At 44.2% G+C, this 24200-nt stretch overlaps 1 protein-coding gene across 4 annotated transcripts in view; it reads right to left on the bottom strand.

The window, feature by feature from the left end:
• mpdz (multiple PDZ domain crumbs cell polarity complex component) overlaps positions 1–17984 on the bottom strand; it is a 94946-nt gene extending 76962 nt beyond the window's left edge. For 3 of the 4 annotated variants that reach the window (XM_076288651.1, XM_076288655.1, XM_076288654.1), the window contains exons 1-5: positions 17896–17984; positions 14037–14110; positions 8001–8167; positions 3041–3193; positions 2330–2469 (exon numbers count right to left, since the gene is read on the bottom strand). In XM_076288651.1, the coding sequence (XP_076144766.1) occupies positions 2330–2469; positions 3041–3193; positions 8001–8167; positions 14037–14052 (476 nt within the window). In that variant the 5' untranslated portion in view covers positions 14053–14110; positions 17896–17984. The remainder of the gene's footprint in view (positions 1–2329; positions 2470–3040; positions 3194–8000; positions 8168–14036; positions 14111–17895) is intronic. The other variant, XM_076288652.1, reaches the window with a different exon arrangement.
• Positions 17985–24200: the final 6216 nt, after the last annotated feature.

The following is a 24200-nucleotide window of genomic DNA, read 5'->3' as shown; positions in this document are numbered from 1 at the left end:
CCCTAGCAAATCCTGGATACCATCTGGATACCAATATCTGGCATGTTGCTAGGATGGTATCAGAATCATATCGTAAAAGCACCAATTACCGGCCCTTTCGTTCAAAAATTCTAAAACAACTATGTTTTTTAATAATTAATCTTAGCCATAGGTGTGTAGATTTGAACAAAAATCTAGTTTGGTTCTTACCGGGGCTTTTACTGCCTGAAATATCCGATTTTGTTTACCACGCTCGGAGGTTAGTGCGGTGCAAGCAAGCAAAATCAGCTTGATTCATGTGTTTTCAAATCAAAATTCCACTGGAGCTCCAAGCGGATTTGTACACGCAGCCTTACAACACTGTTTACAGCTCTTCAAGTCACGGTTAAATGTAATTTTTGGTACATAGCTAATTTAGATACACTTATGGTGTGGTTGCTTGCATTTCTTTAGGAATCCGCCATCTTGGTTTGTATAGAAATGAATATTAAGTGACATATACACAATATGGCAGGGTCGGGAAGGGTTTTTTCCGAGATCACGTCACAAATAGTCTATTCTATTGTACTTATTCATCATAGTTTGGGCACACTGATTGATAACACTGTACTGTTCTCTCAGCCCACATGTCTCACAGAAACACTAAAATAATATAGCAGAAAAAAAGTAGATTTTTGCTGGAGCCTTTAAGTGCACATGGCTGGACTTCTGCTTTAGCAAAAGAGGTTGACCACCTCTATGTGGACTGTGTCTCGGCTCAGAGAAATGACAGCTTGTCCGAACTGCATGTGAGCGTTTGACTGCCGCGTAGAGCATTGAGTGCACTCTGTCCACACTCAACTGTGTCGTATTTCTCTTTCAAAATAGCAGAACAGTATGAGCAACAGAAAGAAAATACGGGACGGGACGTCCAACAAAACTTCTGAAAATGTTGCACGGCACTGTGTCGTGTCATATCCTGTTAGGACATTCCAATCAGGGCTCGAAATTAACGATGTCCCGACGTCCCGGGGACCATAAAAAATGCTTCCGGGACACAATAGAATGATGTCTGGGACAACTCTGGGACAGTAGAAAAAATGGCAAAGCAAATTTCAAAGTAGGTACTTTTTCCCCTAAACTGTTCACATGGGAATCTAAACGTATCTTTTTCGTCTAAATAAAATTCTACAAAATTTGACATGGCGTGACGGGCAGCTGGCAAAAGCAGCGTTAGCCAGCTGATGATCTGTAAAGAAGCGGTTTTGTACACGCAGCCTTACAACACTGTATAGGCTTCTGCTCTTCAAATCACTGTAGGCTACAATGTTACTTTTGGTACAAATATAGTAAGATACCCAAATGGGCTGGGTGCTTGCGTTTCCTTAGGAATCCGCCGTATTGGTTAAATGAATATTAAGTGACTCATAGGCCGACACAAAAATAGGGCACGGGCGGTAGGCCTAATGGGTCACTTTCCGATATAGAGGTTAACTTACCTAACTAGCAGGCAGGTAAATGGCATTTGTTTTCATGATATTGTGAAAATTTTTTACTGATAGCGTAGGCCTAAGGTTACACTGGTGTTCTAAAAAAACGAGATGACAGTCCTCTCTGACTAAAACGCTACGTGTTTTCTGTCAGTGACAGACAAACGTCACCAATATCATGCTGAGCTAAATAACCTAGGCCTACTGCAACTGCAATTTGACAAAAAGACAGTGTTGCAAGGTAGCCTATAACAATGAAAATAGATTATTGACAGAATGTTTTACAACCCTGTCCGTCAAAACGATGGACAATGAACGTCTATAGTGCAACCTCAAAAAAGAGCCAAAAGCACAATCTCTGAAAATGAGTGTTGTGTGAAACAGCAGATGATAAATGTTAATAAAAATGGTGTTTAATAAATTGTTCAGAACTGACATAGTGGACCAGAACGAGTTAATTAAGTGATGCAAGTTACTGATTATTATGCTGTTTATTATGTAGAATGGGAAAAAACAAGAACTTGAATTTGGGACACTGGTGGTTAAGTCCGGGACAGTGCCAAGTAGAATTCGGGACAGCTGCGGGACACTGAGAAAAAAAGTTAATTTCGAGCCCTGATTCCAATGGAAAACACATGAATCAAATTGATTTTGCTTGCTTGCACCGCATGTAGTTAGAGCACTGTAGCGAAAGGACAAAGCAGAAAGCAGGTCTTGAACCCAGGTCTCCGGGGCACTAAACCTGCTGATTGACCGCAACGCCAAAGAGCCAGGCCCGTTGGTATGGCAGTCAGAGCGCACACTCAACCGTAGTGACGGCACTCCCATCACAAGCACGGTGTAAGGGTGAATGGAACAGGGGCACGGCTGTCCCTGCTCACCTGTGTGCGATGCTGCCCAGCTGGATCTCCTGGACGAAGATGCCCAGCTCCCCGCGGTTCTCACTGCGGAGTCCCACCACACTGAAGCCCAGGCCGCCCGACAGCGGCTTCAGAAGGTCAATGGAGGTCACGTACCGACCCTGAAACACACACACACACACACACACACACACACACACACAGACACACACAAACACACACACGAAGGTTGCAGGGTAAGGTATTAATTTATAAATCTATATAAATGCAGTCAATTTATCATCAGTAAACTAAAAGTACACTTGTAGTGCATCTAAAACTTTACTACTATTACACCTTAAAACATAACACTTTACGTATATTATAATGAACTAAAAGATATATATATATATATATATATATATATATATAATCTTTACTAGTTTACTACTAGTTTACACTTAAGTTTACTATTATAAACTGAAAGTGGGCCAATTTAATCCGAAGAAGTATTAAAATAGTGCATTTACAAGTCTAGCATAATAAACTCACTAAAGAAAGTAAGCTTGAGAATTATACTTTAACTGTACTTAAGATTACCTAATAAAATTAACTTTAAGTATACCATTTTTGGGTAAGGATCATCATTTTCTCATTATCAATTAGTTCTGATATAAACCATCATAGATTTGAGCCATGCATGGCTAGTAAATTAGAGAAATGAGACAGCGCTTGATTAGATAATAAATGTACCTGGGCCATGGAGCGAATGATGCGCTCAAACTCATCATGGGTGGGTTTCCCATTGACTTGTGAGCTGTCCTGTCCAAAATGGCTGCCGTTCTGGTGGGCCAGGCCATAGGGCTCTGTGAAGTCGGAGTTTAGGACCGGGAGCCCAATCCCCTGCTGCCAAGAAATGCAGAGAATGTGAGTCTTAGTCTGTTAGTCAGTCAGTCAATTCACATTCACTTCAGGGGGTGCTTCTTTTATATAAAAACTACAGGCCTCTGACTGGGGGGGGGGGTATTATTCCACATACAACACAAGCCATTAACAGCATTATGAACTGCTGGGACATTCTCAGGGAAGCTAAAAACAAAGGGTGGAAGTGCAACATATGTCAGCATCCCTCTCTATCTCTCTCTCTCTCTCTCTCTCTCTCTCTCACACACACACACACATACACAAATTCTCTCTCTCTCTCTATCGCTCTCTCCCTCCCACTCACTCTCTCTCACACACAGACACAGACAGATTACTCAGTCTAGATTCCACAAGCTCCAAAAGCATAGCTTGCATACCTCCACACACACACACACACACACACACACACACACACACACACACACACACACACACACACACACACCTCATCTCTGCTCTGCTCTCTCCCCACATAGCCTAGCCTGGTCTAGCCTAGAATCTATCATGGACCTGCCACTGATTCAATTCAACAGGCTTTAAAGAAGCAATGCCCTGCAGGACCTTATTTGCACAAAACACAATTGACATATTACGTATAACTAAGGGTGGTGAATGGCTCTAATCAGGATCATGGATATTTACTCATAATAGAAAGCAGCCCCTCCCCCCAAATAGAAAGCACCCCCTCCCCAGACAGAGAGAGAGAGAGAGAGAGAGAGAGAGAAAAAGAAAATGTGTTAATTATTCAGTCGACCTCTTGTCAGTGGTCACTCATAAAAGGCCCAATTGTCTCTGCAGCACAATTGTAAATCATTTAGCAAATTATCAGTGACCAGAATGAAGTAGCTACAATTCATCAGATGTATGTGGTGTTTCATTGCCCTGGTATTTGTATAGACAGAGCTTTACAGAAGAGATAGCAGAAGATCATTTAACTTGTTTACTTTCTTTTCATAAATACAAACTAATTTAATGCTCCACTAAAATGGCTAGCATGAGAGTGAGCGTATATGCTTATGTAAACTGTAAAAAAAGTGAGTGAGTCAGTGCAGTCAGTTAGTATACTCTTTTGCGTGTACCTGACATAGCTGACAGCTGACTGTGTCTTTGCCACTGAACTCATACGCAAACTGAAGCAGTATAATCTGGCATGCTCGGAGGAGTGGAGGTGCAATAGCTTGTTATCCAACACTGATTAGCCGCTAATCCTTTAAAGATAATGGTCTTGAGCTGATGTTCGTCAGCATCTCGGCCACTTCTGTCATATTTGTCCCATCCCCCCCCCCCCATAGTGACTGCCTATGTCCCTTGGAAGAAATGAGATAAGATGTTAAGCTTTAGAAGATGTTGAGCTTATTTAATTTGAAGTGAACAACAGGGGCTTTAAATAGCCTAATAGTGTGCTGTGAGATACAGATTGGTGCTTTGGGTTATTGTTTTAAACTGGTGTGTGTGTGTGTGTTTGTGTTTGAGTGTTCAGGGTAAAGTAACAGTGTTAAGCATGTCTTGTATTGGTAATTCAATGTCTGAGTATACATGTGTGTGTGGGTTTGCGTGTGTGTGTGTGTGTACTTATCGGATGTCCATATACCATGTGTCCATGTGTGTGTGTGTGTGTGTGTGTGTGTGTGTGTGTGTGTGTGTGTACTTATCGGATGTCCATATACCATGTGTCCACATGTGTGTGTGTGTGTGTGTGTGTGTGTGTGTGTGTGTGTGTGTGTGTGTGTGTGTGTGTGTGTGTGTGTGTGTGTGTGTGCGTGTCGTGAAGGTGAGGTAACAGCGTTAAGCATGTCCGTGGAGGGACTGTGTGGCGATCTGACTGGTCGATGGCAGTCCATGCGCTGCGCTAACGCTGAACTCCCATGAGCCCTTGAGTGCTCGAGGAGTCACATGTACTTTGTTAGTGGCGCCTAAGAGGATTAAACCTCCAGTTTGGTTCTTGCACATTTAAGAAATTGTTTCTGCCCCACTTCACCCTGCTCGTCTCTGCCCCGACCCCCCACCCCCCCCCACCCTGCCCCCGTCTGACTGGCTTGTTGTCATGGTGACATGGACAATGCTAGGTCTGCCGACCCACGCAAACAAAACAAAACAAAACAAAAAAAAACCAAGTTCCTTGGAGTCCATTCAGAGAAAGAGAAAGACAAAGTCTATGTTACCAAACTCTGACACAAACGAGCTGGCAACTGTTGTTGTGGCATCGGCACTCCCCTTTGTTTCAGTCACACCGTTTAGAACTGAAATGTTTTGATTCCACCACCCCCGCCACCCACACCCCCACCTCCTCCCTTCCAGCCATCTTGAGTTTCCTTTTCTGTAGTTTTTGCCCTCTCCATTCTCTTTGATACTTTCTGCTTTATATTATTCATGAGTGCAGCTAGGCTCCATTTAACATCGTTATCAACGTAATTGCCTGAGAGCAAAGCATGGAGACTCGAGGAGGCTAGTTTATTATTCCACACAAGCCATTAACGGCGTTACGGAGAGCGGCGACGTTTTTTTTTTTTTGGGGGGGGGATATGCCATGGGTGGAGGAACACCATGCGTCAGCATCCATCTCCCTCACAGACACCCAAATTGACTCACACACACACACACACACACACACACACACACACACACACACACACACACACACACACACGTATGCACACACACACACACACACACACTTCCGCACACACCTACAGACCCATATGCAAAATAAAAGGCAGCAGATTTTTCTTGGAATCTCCATTCCTCCAGTATCCCAGACTCCCACATTCCTCCATCGTCCGTCCCCCCCCACACTCACCACTGCTCCTCATTCCCTGCTCTCAACTCACCCAGACACCGTCTCAATCCAGACTGGTTCTGATAGGATCTCACCCAGACACCGTCTCAATCCAGACTGGTTCTGATAGGATCTCACCCAGACACCGTCTCAATCCAGACTGGTTCTGATAGGATCTCACCCAGACACCATCTCAATCCAGACTGGTTCTGATAGGATCTCACTCAGACACCGTCTCAATCCAGACTGGTTCTGATAGGATCTCATCCAGACACCATCTCAATCCAGACTGGTTCTGATAGGATCTCACCCAGATACCATCTAGGCTGGTTCTGTTAGAATCTCACCCAGACACCGTCTCAATCTGGACCGGTTCTGTTTTGATCCAGAATTACATGCTTTTTTGGAGGTCCAATTTTGAACCTCCTGAGTCTCGAGTTATGTGTCCTTTATCCCCCACCGCCAACAGACTGTCTGACTCCGACTTGAGTTTCAAAAACATCACACACACACTCACACACACTTACACTCACTCACTCACTCACACACTCATACACTTACCGTATACACTCACACACTCACACTTACACTCAAACACTCACTCACTCACTCACACACTCATACACTCATACACTCACACACTCACAAGCACACACTCACACACACCAAACCAAGCTGATACTTTTATGATTTCATTAAACCTCGGGCGGGTCTGCTGTGTCTATTCCGCTAAAGCAATCCCTCATCTAATCTACTTAGTTAAGGACAATATAAGCACACTAAAGTCTGAACTCCTGGGGCATAGAAAATGAAAGGCAGAGACAAAAAAAGACAAAATAAAATTTAAAATGTGTTCGGACGGCCTGGGAATAAGCCAAAACCAGAAAAATCTAATAGCTGATCACCCTGAGCTAAATTGAAATAGAAGTATGAAAGGACCTTTTTTTATCCTCCACGCTCTGCCTCCAACTGAAGAATGAGTCACTTTCTTTCTCTGACATTATGTAATTCTGGCTTTGCGTCACTGCATACCACAGACACAGTTGTACAGCTTCTCTTGAATGCACTCTCCTAGGCATCCACACTGCCCTATCTAAACAACTGGACATCTCTACCTTTAGAGCAGCTACACATGATTTATGCTAATTTAATATCTCTTCCTCTGGGAAAAGGTCAATCTGCTGGAAGTATATTAGCCGCATGTGTCCTTAAACAATATGGGAAATGATTGAAGCAAAATGACAAACTCTATTTTTAAGATAAAAGGGAGAAAGATATGAACCTTTAGGCCTAGTGTTGTATGCCTTTAGTGTTGTATTAAACTCAAGTTTATTATGCCAGGTTTGCACCTGACGTGTTCATTTTGCAGACATATTTTCAAACAAATGTTGTTAAACGTTTTTTTTACCGTGAGAAAACGGATTTTCCTTTACCATGTCTTTCTGGAGCTCAAAAACAGACTTGTGTTAGTCATACTTCTAAGCAGCAAAGTGTGGGGGGCGCACACCCCTGTATTCATGTGGTGTTTCTCTCTTTGTTGCCTTTTCTTTGGGGTACTGACTCATGCTTAAGAAATTATTCTGTAGAGACTTCAGGTTCTATTGTCCTAAGAAAAGTGGGGGACCTCTGAAAACATCCATTCCCGGCATCCATTGCCGTTCCTACTTAATCAAACGAGGCTTTATTGGCACGAATGAATGAACTGCGTGTCTGAAACTATGCAGGTCAGTTTTAATTAGCACCAAAGCCGACCTTTCTCCCGACTCTTCCCACTCTCCCCTCACATTTTATTATGTGTTGATCTTTGATTTTGCAGTCAGTGGAGCTGACCAGTTTCACATTTCACTACAAGTTGGAGACTGTTGTGTATGTGACAAATGAAAGCTGTCGAACTCTCTCTCTCTCTCTCTCTCCCTCTCTCTCTCTCTTTCTCTCTCCACCTCTCTCTCTCTCTCTTTCTCTCTCCACCTCTCTCTCTCTCTCTTTCTCTCTCCACCTCTCTCGTTGCCTTACCTGGTCTTTGAGATGCTGCACAGACTTCTGCAGGGCGAGGATCTGGTGGAATAGGGGGCTCTGCAGCACGGACTTGAGGAGGCCCAGCTTCTCCTCGGTGGGCACCTCCCCCCGCTCCTTCAGTTTGGCCTGGAGACGCTCCACCGCCTGCAAGGCACGCTGGGTATCTGCAAGCCGTCACATAGTTTAGTGACAGGAGTGCGCTCTGTCTCTCTCTCTCTCATCCCCCCTCCATTCTTTCATCTCCCTTTTATATCCATTCTTATATCTCCCTTTTCCTGCTGTCTTCCCACACCTCCTTTTTCTGTCTCTTTTTGTAAAATGCCAGAAAATGCATGTAAACATTTCACGCTTTCCTTTTACCTGTTTAACTGTACTAATCCTACAGTCAGATAACCACACAGCCAGGGCTGCACCAGGTCTGTACCTGAAGCGCTACATTTACGGCGCGTAAAACTAGTTTTAGAAAACTGGTCTAATTTCTAGAACGTACGCGCCACGGTCACATATGGTGTAGCCAGTTCCATTGATTACAGTGGAAGCTAATTGTTGTGGCAATTTTCTGGACCTTGACAGGCAAAGAGCAAATGTGAACTCAAGGTAATTTAAGAACTTAGCCAAATCAACTTGCTAATTTAACACCATGAGCAAGATCCTAAGCACAAACATGGGTGGGCAAGTGCAAGGCTCCCACACACCACACGATTGCTTCAGTTCACTTCAGTTCAGCGAGACATTACACACACACACGCACTCGCACACACAAACAGCTACACAAACACCAATCACACAGATACACCACAGAACTGTGAGTCTCTCCATCTACTCTCTCTCTCTCTTATCTTTTAATATTAGTGTTTTCTCTATCTTTCTGCTTTTTATCCTTCTCTCAACCCCCCCCAACCCACACACACACACCCACACACACTCTCCTCTCTTCCTGTGCCAAGTGTGGAGAGCCTCAGAGCCCCTGACCAGGCAAGGGTAGCCAAAGTGGCCCCCAGTGGACTCTAGCATGGCGCAAACACAGCCATTCACCAGTCAGAACAGATTTCCTTTCTCTCCAGCCTCTGCCACCACCTGCGCCACTGCTCACCGCTACCGCTGCTCACCGATAACGCTGCTCACCGCTAATGCTGCTCACGTCACCGCTACCACTAACGCTGCTCACCGCTAATGCTGCTCACGTCACCGCTACCACTAACGCTGCTCACCGCTAATGCTGCTCACGTCACCGCTACCACTAACGCTGCTCACCACTAATGCTGCTCACGTCACCGCTACCACTAACGCTGCTCACCGCTAATGCTGCTCACGTCACCGCTACCACTAACGCTGCTCACCGCTAATGCTGCTCACCGCTAATGCTGCTCACGTCACCGCTACCACTAACGCTGCTCACCGCTAATGCTGCTCACGTCACCGCTACCACTAACGCTGCTCACCACTAATGCTGCTCACGTCACCGCTACCACTAACGCTGCTCACCACTAACGCTGCTCACGTCACCGCTACCACTAACGCTGCTCACCACTAACGCTGCTCACGTCACCGCTACCACTAACGCTGCTCACCGCTACCACTAACGCTGCTCACCACCAGGGGCGCCTGCAGGAATTAATGCTATGGTACGCACACCCATTACCCCCCCTCCCCCCCAAAAAAACGTTCACGCGTGGACAGTATTTTTCCTTTAGGTTCGTGCATACATAGCATAACAACATCCACATGCAATAATGCAACAACAACGTCTACAATTACCTATTCATTTGGGCAACTTTATACATCCCTATACAGGCTAAAGATACCTTTAGTTGTGTTATAGCTACTGTAACGTCTGGCTTTAAACAGCTGTAATGCAGTCGTTCTGACAAGCACACCAATTGCTTAGCCAACCTTGTTTTTGCCCATCTTGAATAGCTCCTCTAGCTTTGCTGCCTCCATCCTTTCTGTTTTCGTTGTTTAAACTTGTGATATCCATGATGAGTATTGAGTTAGTGAATTAGCTCAACATTGTGTGCTGATAACCATATAGAAAGCCGAGTAAAAGAAAACAAGTAGCCTATGCGTGCCTGCGTGCATATTCTCTCCTGCTCATGTGTGCATGTGTGCGCGTTAATTTTGATAAGTGTTCACTAACTTTACTTAATAGAAAATTGTAAATAGCCTGATGGCATGCAACTAATGGGATACTGTGCATAATTGGAAAGTTATGGTAGGCCAATATGGTGTGAATATACACACACACAAGGTCAATTTTCTCTCGTTGATGAGTGATAGTACGCACAGTGCGTACGGACGTACACCTGCAGGCGCGCCTGCTCACCACTACCGTTGCTCACCGCTACCGCTGCTCACCACTAACACTGCTCACCACTAACACTGCTCACCGCTACCGCTGCTCACCGCTAACGCTGCTCACGTCACCGCTACCACTAACGCTGCTCACCGCTACCACTAACGCTGCTCACCGCTACCACTGCTTACCACTAACGCTGCTCACCGCTACCGCTGCTCACCGCTAACGCTGCTCACCGCTAACGCTGCTCACCGCTACCGTTGCTCACCACTACCGTTGCTCACCGCTAACGCTGCTCACCACTAACGCTGCTCACCGCTACCGCTGCTCACCACTACCGCTGCTCACCGCTAACACTGCTCACGTCACAGCTACCACTAACGCTGCTCACCGCTAACGCTGCTCACGTCACCGCTACCACTAACGCTGCTCACCGCTAACGCTGCTCACCGCTACCGTTGCTCACGTCACCGCTACCACTAACGCTGCTCACTGCTACTGTTGCTCACGTCACCGCTACCGCTACCACTAACACTGCTCACCACCAGTGTTGTAGTACTCGAGTCCGAGACTCGAACTCGAGTCCGAGTCATTAGCTAAATTTAGAGACTCGTGACTTGACTTGGACTTGAGCACTGAATGACACCACCTTGGACTCGGACTCGTGCATTCGCACTCGCGATGACTCGTCGAGGACTCGACTTTTTTTTGTAATATGTCATTAGGCTATAATTTGCTATATGATTTTAATATCTAAATGATTTGTAATAGGCTACTAATTTTAGTTCAAGGGAATGTTAGGCTACTGCTTCGTGTCATAGGCTACATCGCAAGGCACATCACATGCAAAGCAAACTAACGTTAACTTTAACACCAAAATGCCTGGAGACATGGAGACACGCTATTTCAATGTAGTATTGCCAGGCAATATTAGTTCTCATACATGACATGACATTACCTAAGATTACACTCAGCCTAGGCTAAACATCGCACACTGCTGCTGGATAGCTGATCACCGTGACTTGGACAGTGTTTTTCCTGACTGACGCGAGAAGCGTTCCATTCATTCATTTTCATTTGGGGCGTGCCCTGCCGTGCTTCTGTCTGTTAATTTGCAGCAGGCTATTCCAACCTCCAAGTAATCAGATGAAAGAAAAATAAACTAAAAGTTTTCAAGATCAAGATATAGCATAGCCTACTTCTTAATTTTGGTGTCATACAATATAGAAGCATAACATTAAATTGCCTAGTAGAGTGTCCATGTAAAGTTTCAATGTAGGCCTACGTGTCTGCGCAAGTGAAACTGACAAACTGAACCTCTCGTGGGTGGGTAGGCCAGAAACAACTATATTTAAAACCACGAATGAAGTGGATTACTGTTACTGTTCAAACGAGCGATTTGATAGCCTAATCCACTGCACGAAAAAAAGGAAATAGCAACAGGTGAATATCGTAGCAAATATTAGCCTATGGTGATGGCAGCTTAAAAAAACATTTATTTCACTCATCTCGCTGAAATGAACGTAGAATGTGGCCTGGGAAAAAATGCAACGACATGTAGGCTATGCTTACTTTACTGCTGGACTTGGACTCGACTTAATCAATAGGGACTCGACTTGGACTCGACTCGGACTTGACTCGGATGAGTAGTGGACTCGACTCTTGACTTGGATTTTTTTTTAAATGACTTGGACTTGACTCGGACTTGAACACTGGGGACTCGAACCTGGACTCGGACTCGAGGGATAGTGACTTGACTACAACACTGCTCACCACTAACGCTGCTCACCGCTACCACTAACGCTGCTCACCACTACCACTGCTCACCGCTAACGCTGCTCACGTCACCGCTACCACTAACGCTGCTCACCGCTAACGCTGCTCACCGCTAACGCTGCTCACGTCACCGCTACCACTAACGCTGCTCACCACTAACACTGCTCACCGCTAACGCTGCTCACCACTAACGCTGCTCACCGCTAACGCTGCTCACGTCACCGCTACCACTAACGCTGCTCACCGCTAACGCTGCTCACGTCACCGCTACCACTAACGCTGCTCACCACTAACGCTGCTCACGTCACCACTACTGCTAATGCTGCTCACGTCACCACTACTCACGTCACCACTACTGCTAATGCTGCTCACCGCTACTGCTACTACTCACCGCTGCTACTGCTACTGCTGCCTATTCACCCAGGACAGGAGAGCCTATTTACCTCCACTGAAATCATATTATTTTTCCTTCTCCACTGGAGTAGAGAGGTGGGTGATGAAGCAGTGTTATGATATGGCAGGACCTGGTCTCCTCTGTGTGTGTGCGTGTTGGGTGTGTGCGTGTGTGTTAGTGTGAGGGCCAAAGCAGAGGTACGTCTGCGGAGAACCGTGACCCACTCCGACCCGTAGAGAAATCCAATCCCGCGGATGGCATGCTCCAACGGGCAACTGTGAAAACACACACCTGTGCGTGTGTTTGTTGAGTGTGTGTGTGTGTCTGTATTTGTTGTGTTTGTGTGTGTGTGTGTGTGTGTGTGTGTGTGTGTGTGTGTGTGTGTGTGTGTTGCATGTGCTTGTGTTTGTCTGTGTGAGTGTGTGTGTGTGGGAAGAAGGACGTGAATAATTCACTGCATGAGGATAACAGCAGGGTTAAAGCACACTGCCTTTCCACCCGGGGCTTAAACTAGCGTCTGACGCATGTTCAGCACTAAGGCAAGAGCAGAATCATGTAGCTCGGAGATTTCTCCTCCACAGTGGGAGGAGAGGGAAAAAGAGATGGATTTAATCCTGAGTGGAAGAAAGAAGACTCCAAAAAGACACTCCTTTCAGAATAACAATGGCTCTGGCTTGGTGTGTGTGTGTGTGTGTGTGTGTGTGTGTGTGTGTGTGTGTGTGTGTGTGTGTGTGTGTGTGTGTGTGTGTGTGTGTGGTGAGGTGAAGGGGGGTAAATATCGAAGAGGGGTTTGTAATTTGGCAAGTGGAGCAAGCCTAAGTCCCTGGCCATTCTCAGCGGGAGAGAATCTGCCCTCTCGGCTGGGTGGAGGTGGCGCTCTGAGCGGGCGCAGGACAAGAGAGCTTTTTGGACGAGGACGAGGTGATTTCTCTGCTCACGGAGCGTAACTAAAACCTAATAGGCCGTACGTGAGTTCTGAAGCGATTCACATTTGGAGAGAGAGATAGAGAGAGAAAGAGAGAAAGAATGAAGAGACACTCTTCTCTTTTGGGGCACAAGCTGTAAACAATCCAATAACAGTGAAGTCTCAATGGACTGTTTTTTTTTCTCTTTTTTCCTTTTTTTTTTCCCTTTTCGTTGCAGCTAGCTTGCTCTTCTGCACCAGTGCGTTTATCTTATGAGCGTGAGGGCTTTTTCACAGAGCATCTGAATCAGGTAATGATATTTGAAGATCACCACATTATCATCCCATCTCAATCTTCTCCTTCAGCCATTCCATTACCGCAAAACATGTTCATGACAAAGAGAGACTGAATACCATAAAACAACAATCAGCGTCCATTACAGCGTTGATTTTGTATCAGATTGTATGAACTGGTGCAGTAATTTGCCAGAGGTATTATATGCTCCCCTACCACACACACACACACACACAGACACACACACGCACACACACACACACACACACACACACACACACACACACACACACACACACACACACACACACACACACACACACACACACACACAGCAGTAGCAGCAGCGTATTGTGTAAAATACTCACCCATGGTTTCGATCATTTTAACTGGGCTGCTGCCGATGGGGAGGACCTGTCAGTGATTACTCCTTAATGAATACCTGCATGCACAATAGCAGACCAAATGGATCAGTAACCACAACTCAAGTAAACAAACAAATAAGATGCATCAGTATTGGCATTGGTTATTGGCCAAATTGTTATTTTAACATCAGAATCGTCCCAGCATTTCACAATTGGTGCATCCCTAACCTCAAGTCATTTAGGAGTTACCTGGTTCCACTTTGAGAGTATTATTTGTCCTATGTTTTACTTATTTTTCCCCCTATGCTTTTGTGTGTGGGTAGCATGTGTTCATGAGTGTTGTATATCAATGATAAAACATGCCGTTTTGTTTAATGCTCCTCCTATATATTTAATGGTATCAATATATTTTTCTTCAACATTTTTTTATTTTTTCAAAATAACCTCTTGTAGTCAACAGTCAACCTCAACCAAAGAAATAGACTTCCAACTTACCAACACTAAACAAACAAACATATGGACTCATCCTAACAGATTCACAGCCACTGGTGAAAACACTTTGCTCGTTGTTCTAGGGTAACACCAGGTTCTGAATCAGAGAGTGACCAGACACCAGGCTACTAATGGATGGACACATTGTGCTCCATACGGCACAGAGCAAAGTAAGGGTTTGCCTAACTTCAGAAAACTGTAGCCACTTGGTGGTACACTGATTAAAAGCGGACAGGACGGATTATCAAACGTATTAGATTATATTGCATTCTTTATCACATAAATTAGATTAGTATTGTTGTTGTTGTTGTTTTTGTTGTTGCTGCTGTTGATGTTGTTATCATTTTACAACCAGAGACTGATTCACATTAATTTAGCCTAACTAAGAAGTGGGTGGAGAGAGGTTCTTCAGAAAACTTCATTATTACTGCCTATACTAGATTTAGGACATCCTGTGTTCTCTACCATCATAGAACAGCAATCAATGTTGAGGCCAGATATGTCCAGGATACTCTACTTCTGTGTTTCTCTAGTAGGCCTAACAAATAATAATATTTTTTGCTCCTTTAAAAATCACTTGGTCACAGAAACCAGTGCATATTTACATAATAACATAGCCTAGGCTAGGCCTACATCTTAACCATCCTGTTGTGTTCGTTTTATGTTTTCATTTATCAAAAATGACTGCTGCATTATAACTTGTTATAAATCCATAGTAGCACACATATTATCATCTAATGTTGTGATAGAGCTTCGCATCAACTTGTGTTCTATTGGATATAACCAGTTTTGAACTTCCATTTGCTATTTATGGCCTGCAGGCCTCACTGACCTGAGCTCATGCAAGTCAGAAAGGGGAAGATTCTATTGGGAAAAGGTTCTAGTGGGGGCTGGCATATCAGCAAAGAGGGGGAGTAAGGGTGTGTTTGTGTGTGTGTTTTAATGTGCAGAAGCACATATACAGTCCATCTGATCAATAAGTTTGTGCCTAGACTCAATTTTATACACTGACCATTTTCTCACCTATTCATTTCTAATTTAGTTTTTGACCGGAAATACACATGAGTGTTCTAAAGTTCAATAAAACACTCAAATTGTTATACAAAATATCTAAATTGGTTTTGTGTGTTCAGATGCCCTGTGTTAACAAAGTCAAGGAGCCTCATGGTAGTCAGAATAAGTTAACAACATTTTTGAGAGAAAATAATTGTCAATCGGTCACATTTGACCGCGAACACAACGGGGTCAAATGTGGGTTAAAGTTTGATATTACTGCAAGAAATCAAGTGAATAAAACAAAAACATGCTCTGTTAGGTACAGCCTATCTATCTCTTGAGATGTGTGTTTAATCCATCAACAACAACAATACTGACTTGATTGTATTATTGCTGCCGATGAGCACACATGGCCTAAATCGAACATAGCACATGTAATACCCCAGAAATCGATTAATCAATCATTACATATTAAAAAAACTACTCCAACTAGACACAGTTTCTATTTCCCATTAGCTTGATTGGTAGATTTCAGTAGTGTTATGCTGTGGCACACTTCTGTTTCTTTGTTGTGGACTAAGGATCTTACTACTGGATTAACATCTGCTAATTTACTTTATTTGGCCTTGTGTTGATAAACACTAGGGCATATGGCATTAATCTTGTTGCATTGTGCCCCCCCCCCCCAAAAAAAGTGTCAAGTCCAATTGTGTTCCAATCTAGTATATAGGCTGTTCAGGGGCTGACTGTTTTTGACAGAGTACAACTGTGGAATTAATGTAACAAGTCTGTTCTTTTATGTTCTGTTCTAGAACAATTGCTTCTGTGCCTGGAACCTGGAAGAGCACTTGAAAAAAGAAAAAAGTAGACTTTTGACTTTGACTCACACTGAACAACAACAAAGATCTTCCATCAAATTAAGATGGGGTGTTGATGGTGTAGTGCTGAGTTTAACGTAATTTAGCCTAATAGGAATTAGTCCTTAGTGTACACGCAATTACAGTGTAATATGTGATTCATTTTCTAAAATCACTAGACAGTAGGCTTGAAGGGAGGAATTTGCTGTCAGAAGCCGGTCAATGTCGATAAGCTGGGTAAACTGTAGAGGGACTGTTCAACTGCAACCTACTCTTTCACAATCTTGGCAGACAAATGACAAAAGGATAGGATGAGTAAGACACCATGGCCTTGTTTTGACCCTTGAGATTAGGCTACAAATCACGGCTCTCTGTGCTGAGACGGAAATAAAACGCTGACTTAGTGATGTGATTCAGTAAAATGTTGCAATTTAGGCTACAATACGGGATACGCCTACGCCTAGCCTACAGCCTATTTGTAGATCACTGACATGCAAATTGACCAGCAAAGGCTTCCACATTATAATAGGCTACCAAAGGCATGATCACCTTGCACGCTCCCTATGCTGACGGACGCGGTGTTTACAGTCGTGACTCTCCCTGCTTCTCCAGGATAGCCTCGGTCACGCTGTAACTTGGTTGCTAGACATCGGTTGAAAAAATAGCCTACGGTCCACTCAATGGCATTCTTAAATCGGCTGTATTGTCATATCTCGCTGCCATAGAGGCCAACAAAACACCATATCGAATGCATTCGACAGCCTGTAGGTATTCGCCCAAGAGACTGTGCGTAAATGTGTCTGTACACAAAAATGAGCTATGACGATGAAAAAAACCTTGCTAGCCGAAAGAATGCGGGATAACAATTCAATAGTCCAAGCTTAGATGGGATACTGCCTGCCTGTCTACGTAGGAACGCAACAGGTCGCCCTGCTACGGTTCAGTGGTTAAGGTCGGCTTTCCTATCTCACAGGCTGACTTGGTCTACGTTATTTATTGAGAAATGTATCCGTTTCGTGAACTGTACTTCAATATTGCGTTTGTATGGTTTTACGCGATATTCCTTTGCACTGCATTCGCTCAGGGGCGGCCCGACTATCAACAGGATATCCCAGTGAAGCACCAGAAGGCTGGGAATGCAATCCGCTTTCGCCAACTCAACCTCCCACGTCTAACTAGCCCACAGGGTAGCCTTCGAATCAACAGGCTGCTGCCGTCGCACAAGACAACAAAGAAGTTTCAAGACGCAAGGAGAATAGCTAAACGAGAAGAGTTGAGTTTGAGACATAGTACTATCCCAAATGTTGGGAAAACTTTGAGAAGTCCAAAGCATCGTTGCCCTCGGGTAGCTATAGCATGAATTGACTGACAGTAACGTGTTTTGGTTATGCTAGCTACAATGTATCAAATAGGCTACACCAACATAAACTATGGCAAAAGTAACCTGCGATGGCTCTTCCACTCGTCGAAGCATGCGTAAACAGACGAATAATTACGCTAAGGCAACAAGCACTTACATGAAAATTGGAAGCAACTCCTTCCCTTCCGTATCTCGAGACGGGACGGCAGTCCTACACTGTTGTCCTTCGGCTAACGGCGCATCGACTGGCTTAAAAATGGGCCGCGTTGTAACTCGATCCTCAACATTTTCAGCAGTAGCGGCACCAAGAGTTGAAGTGCGCCGCCTGCCCTGGATGGGAGGGGTTGAACAAGCCACAAGCGCCGCTTGGTGGCTACCATGACAACTGGGCCCTCAGGCAACATATTTTTTTCATTGAATGAATGTCAAGTAGTAGGCTAGCCCAGCCTAGACTGCCTACAGAAAGACAGTGATTGCAATTATAATATTTCAACATGTATTTTTTTAACAAGAGGACTGTGATTGGGGATTATTGGAAATCAATTTTGTTGTTGCAAAATTAATGTAGTACGGAGCCCCTAAGGGGACATGATCAAAATAAAAGTTTAATGTGAGCACATGAAAGTTTTGCGTGAGCACATGAAAGTTTCATGTGAGCACATGAAACTAAACTTTAGATTTCTTTCATGTCCCCTTAGGGGCTCCGTAATATAGCATGTCATGAGCATTACATTTAGCCTACCATTTGTTGCAAGGATGCAAGGACAGGCTGGACTTTGACTAGACTAGGCTATCACTAGACTAAGTGCTAGGACTAAACCAGAAAATTTGCCTTATGTGTAACTTATCTTTTATCTCTTCATTTTTATTTTGTTTTGGGTTTATTGGCTTTGTGTGTAAAACTGAAAAACGTGAATTTGCCTAATGAATTTCTCCTAATCAGATCACAGTTTGTTCCAGTTGTTAGCCTACACATTGATTTAAGATGCACCCTGCTATGGTGAATATGTAGGCCCATATATAACATTATAGCAGACAATAAGGCTATAAAAGGCAGCAAAAACACATCATCAAATTATATTTTAATTTGGTTAATATACTCACACAATGTGTTTCTGAATGAACCTACAGATAACAAAACCAATTACATAAAGTCATTCCCTGAATGTGTTGAAGCAGTAACCAGCACTTATTGATGTAGACATATTTTAATGAAAACAGACACATTTAATCAGTTTCTGTCCACTCGAAGGCATTGTGCCCACTTAGACTGGCGATGCAGGTGCATCCTAATCAATAGGTCTAGGCTCTCTATTGTCTCCAATAATCTTATAGCCCACTTTAATCCTCCAGCTCACACACCACAAGTATGACTCTCTCTCACAAACACACACACACACACACACACACACACACACACTCAGAGACCACAAGCACATGCATTCAAACAAGAGCACAGATACATAGGCCTACCATTAGCCACCCAGTTTTGAGCCAGTTACAAATTGATTTGACCACCATTTTTTTCAGTGCCAGGAGATCAGTGGGCAGAGAGATAACGTTTGTTTGATCTATTGTTTTGATTGACAGGCCGTTTTAGTTCAAATGAAAGAATGATATACGTTTGGCAGACACATTTATCCAAAGCGACTTACAACAATAGAATAACATTTAAGGTATACAAATTTAAGCATTTTAACATTTAAGTTGCAGAAATCTTTGTAAATCTCATGCCAACTCAGACTTGAAAGTTATCTTAACTTACTGTACAGTGCTGTCAACTTTTTCTCTGCACATGGTCAAAAACTGGTAAGCAATCATTAGCATTTTTGGAAGCGACATACTTTTTGTTTTGTTTTTCGGAAAAATCTGTCAGTCCAGATGGAAAGAACTAGAGGAAATAAATTTTATGTAAAAAAACGACAAAAAGAAAAAAATAAGACAGTATAATTCTTTTGAAATAAATCCATCTGAAGTCATCGAATTCTAACTTTACTACAACATTCCAGTGTTCTAACTGGTAGCATCATCACCTGGTATGGGAACTCCACAGTTAGAGATTGTAGTACTCTGCAGAGTGTAGTGCGCTCAGCTGAACTCAACTCCCTGCTCTACAAGATATCTATTCCAGAAGAGTACTCCTAAGAGCCCAAAAGATTCTGAAGGACTCTTCTCATCCTAACAATGGATTATTCCTACCGCTGAAATCAAGAAGACGCGTAGTCACAAAGCCAGAACTGAGAGACTCAGGAGAAGTTTTTATCCCCAGGCCATCCGAACTCTGAACTCACACACACTATACTGACTTTGCACACATTCACTCCTCAGCACTCTCAAACATTTCCCAACTCTGAACTCACACTATACTGACTTTGCACTCATTCACTCCTCAGCACTCATGACCCCCCCCCACACACACACACACACCTACAAGACTTTTAGCACTTTTACATCCCTCACCCTATGCTACTGACCTTTTATTTATTTTCTTATTTCATCACACGTCAAAACACACACACACACACATATCTGACTTTCTCCAACTTTTGCACATCTCCATAGAGAACTTTTTATTTATTATTTTTGATTTCACCTCCATCTACCCATGTCCTTGATTGCCTTTCTGCCCCCCCCCCACCCCACCCCCATCCCCAACACACACAAAAAAACACACACACTTACATCATCGCTGTCATCACCTCACATACATACAGCACACTGCTTGCTACAGTAAGCCTCCTCTACACACTTGCTGCACACTGCCCCCCCCCTCCCTACATACACATCACATTGTCTTCAGGATCTTCTCCAACACACATCCTCTACATACTTACAGCACACTGCCCCCACCTACCCACACACACACTACACACTACACACACACACAGTCACTGCTCCACTCCCCTCCCGCCCACACACACATCTTCACTGTCATCACTCACATACATCATACATACAGTACTCTGCTTGCAATAGTAAGTCCCTTCACCATACTTGCAGTACACTGCCCCCTCCCCCTCCCCTACATACACAGCACATTGTCTCATTAAGGGAGCTTCTCCAACATACATATTGCACACTGCCCTCTCCCCACATACACAGCACACTATCCCGTCTCCCCTGTCATCCCCCCAACACACACACCAAGACCCATGGCAGTTGGGTGAGCCCCTTGAGCCGTGGATCTGCCCAAGGTTTCTTAGAAGGTGAGTTTTTCCTTGCCCCTGTTGCTCTTGGGTGCTCCTTGTTGGTGCACCCCCCCAATCCCAATCCTCCCCCACCTTTCTTATGCAGCCCTTGTCACTTAATCTACTAAACCCCTCTTCTACTGCACTTTTTACCCCCCCCCCCCCCATTAATGCACAAATAGGCTGACACCAGACATAATTTCACTGCATTTCTTATTTCCAGTAACTATATGCATGTGACAATAAACGTCCTTGTATCCTTGTATCCTTGTAACATTTCTCTCTCTCTCTCTCTCTCTCTCTCTCTCTCTCTCTCACACACACACACATACACAACACACACAAACACACACACACAAAACACACACATAATTCACACATAAATATGTTGCACACAAACTTAGAACACCTCTCTCTCTCTCTCTCTAGACACACACACGCACGCACACACACACCAGAGGATAAATTCTGACTGATCCTGGAGATGGCTACCTTCTGGTGTTCAGTAATAAGCTGAAGCCAGTGTGACAGGGTTCCCAGAGGGCCGTTAGATCTCACCGTACCATTTCACCTTAATGGACGACGTGACTGGCCCGGCACCATCCAACCCAGATGGTCCTAAAACCCACTGCTGCTGTTGTCCGGATGCCAGGTATGGCTTTCCGGAGCCTTCTGAGCGAGCAGTGACAGCCTCTATTATGTGGCATACTTTCACTGTGATGCCAGGGTAAACGGTGTGAGATTGTGCGAACACAAAGACCTGTCAGCTGGTGTTGGAGAGAAGGAGACGGGCTGCCAGTATGTTCACACGCAGACATACACACACACACACACACACACACACACACACACACACAGACATACACACACACACACATACACACGACACACACACATACACGACACACAGACATACACACACACATACACACAACACACAGACATATACACACACATACAAACGACACACACACACACATATACATACACACACAGACACACACACAAAGAGAATGAGAGTCAAACAGAGAGAGACTCACAAAAAAGAGAGAAAAAGAGGCGCACACATACACAGTTGGACACAAAACACACACACACAAAGAGAGAGAAAGAGAGGCACATATACACACACAGATACATTTTGTACAGACAGAGATTTGCACTCAAAGTGACAAAACTGCACACCGCACATTTTCATACAACTACACACACATACACACACACACACACACACAAGACAGCACAGCACAGTCACAGAATGGTGGAGACACATGTTCCTGTTCACATGAAACATACACATTGACAAAACACACTGTCATACACAGTGTGACACTGAGGCGTGTATGTTTGTGGACTGATAAGGCAAAACAGATGGGAGTTATTTGCTGAGCACAGTTGCATGGCAGATTTGCTGAAATAGTTTGTTTTCTGCCAATCAAATTGCTTATATATATTCCCCCCCACTGCTGTTTTGAGTAAGTCAGAAAGAGGACCAGGATGAAAGCAATCAGTGACAGGATGAAATCAATAGGGGCATATCTTCAGGAATGTTGGTTATGCTGAAACTGTTGATAGATTGCTGTGTTGCATTTGTTTCTTTCATTTAGACAAAGCAGCTGAAGAGGAGATTGGTTGGCCGGTGAATATAGCATTTCAGGAGATTGAAGATTGAAAGCATTGGCGCTGACAATATAAATGTACACTCTCTTTGTTTGTCTTTGTGTGTGTGTGTGTGTGTGTGTGTGTGTGTGTGTGTGTCTGAATCTGTCTTTGAGTTGTTTTTCTAACAGTTAGCCCTGCCTCATCATTCATGAAAGTGTGGTCTTTGAATATTTCTTACAAGTTGATTTAGCTGTAAAAATGTTTGTGTGAAAGTAAAATTATATAAATTTATATCTCAAAATATAGATGTATATTGCATTTGATGAATTCAGGGGAAGGATGGTGATGGTGGACTGGTGGGTTTGGATCTATTATTGGCTCTCTAATTGGCTCATTCACTCCCTCACTCTCCAGCTCAAGGGTGTGTGTGATGAGCGTTCTGGCGCATAATGGCTGCCGTGCATCACCCAGGTGGGTGCTAGAAATTGTTGGTGGTTAGCTAGGTCCCCCCTTCCTTGTGAAGCCCTTTGAGTGCCGAGACAAGCGCTATATAAATGTAACGTTTTGTTGTTAAATTTCCTGTTCTTCTCCCGCTCATGTCCAGTATTGAGGGGGCTTTTCTCCGCCTCGGATAAAGATCTCAGAGGCTGGCTCCAGCTGTATATGTGTGTGTATGTGTGTGTGTGTGTGTGTGTGTGTGTGAGAGAGAGAGAGAGAGAGAGAGAGAGAGAGAGAGAGATCTTAGAGGCCAACTCCAGCTGAGCCTCCTCTTGCCTTATCAACACCATCAGCCCAGCAGGACAGAGGAAGTGGCCATGTCGTCTCTCAGCAACCTCAGACAAAGACATATGCATGGCTGTTGTGTGCGTGTGTGTGTGTTGTTGTTGTTGTTGTCGTTGTTGTGTATGTGTGTAACTCAAAATGTTGGAGTGTGCGGACAGAGGCGTGTGTAACATCACCAGGCAGGAGAGCTGGGGTATGGGGCCGCATAAATGTGTGTGTGTTTGTTATTGTGTATGTGTGTGTGTTTCAGTGCACATGTGTGCATGTTTGTGTACTTGTATGTGTGTGTATGTGTGTGTGTTTGGGGTATTACAATCTGGACCAGGAGGAGTACAGTTTCACGCACCTCACCAGCCCATGACTGTCCTGAGCAGATGGGAAAGGGTGACCTTTGTGGCCAGCTAACCCCAAGAAACACCCCACCCGCCTCCAACAGACACATGCACACCCCAAAACCATGCACTCACACCAGATGTTGTTTGCCCACTGACTGGACACTGGGGCTACACACAGCCTTGCTCTCCAGAACCCAGACAAGGGAAACCAGCGGGGTATCGGGCCATGTAAAGAGCATGTGGTTACAGCCAGGCCAGCCAGAGCCTCCAACGGTGCAGGATGAACCCTTTCAGTGTCTCTGCCCAATCAAAACACAGAAAGAACACTACTGGCCAATCAAAACACAGCAAGTAGACTACTGGCCAATCTGGGATATTTGGATCCAGACGCAATAGCTGAAATCTGCCTTCAGCAAAATGTCGTTATTGCCTGCAACAAGATTTCCATTATCTTTTATGATGTCAAGTCAATTTTATTTATATAGCACATTTTCAGGCACAAAAGGTAACTCAAAGCATTTTACACAGGTATTAAACCACATTAAATAAAAGTC

The sequence above is a fragment of the Alosa pseudoharengus genome, unplaced genomic scaffold (genome assembly GCF_046254945.1).
Source record: "Alosa pseudoharengus isolate Yale_2024_CS ecotype anadromous, Long Island Sound unplaced genomic scaffold, YU_APseudo_1.1 YU_APseudo_1.1_scf_17, whole genome shotgun sequence".
Classification (NCBI taxonomy): domain Eukaryota; kingdom Metazoa; phylum Chordata; class Actinopteri; order Clupeiformes; family Clupeidae; genus Alosa; species Alosa pseudoharengus.
Note: the sequence above shows the minus strand (reverse complement) of the source record. Positions and strands in the feature narration are given on the sequence as shown.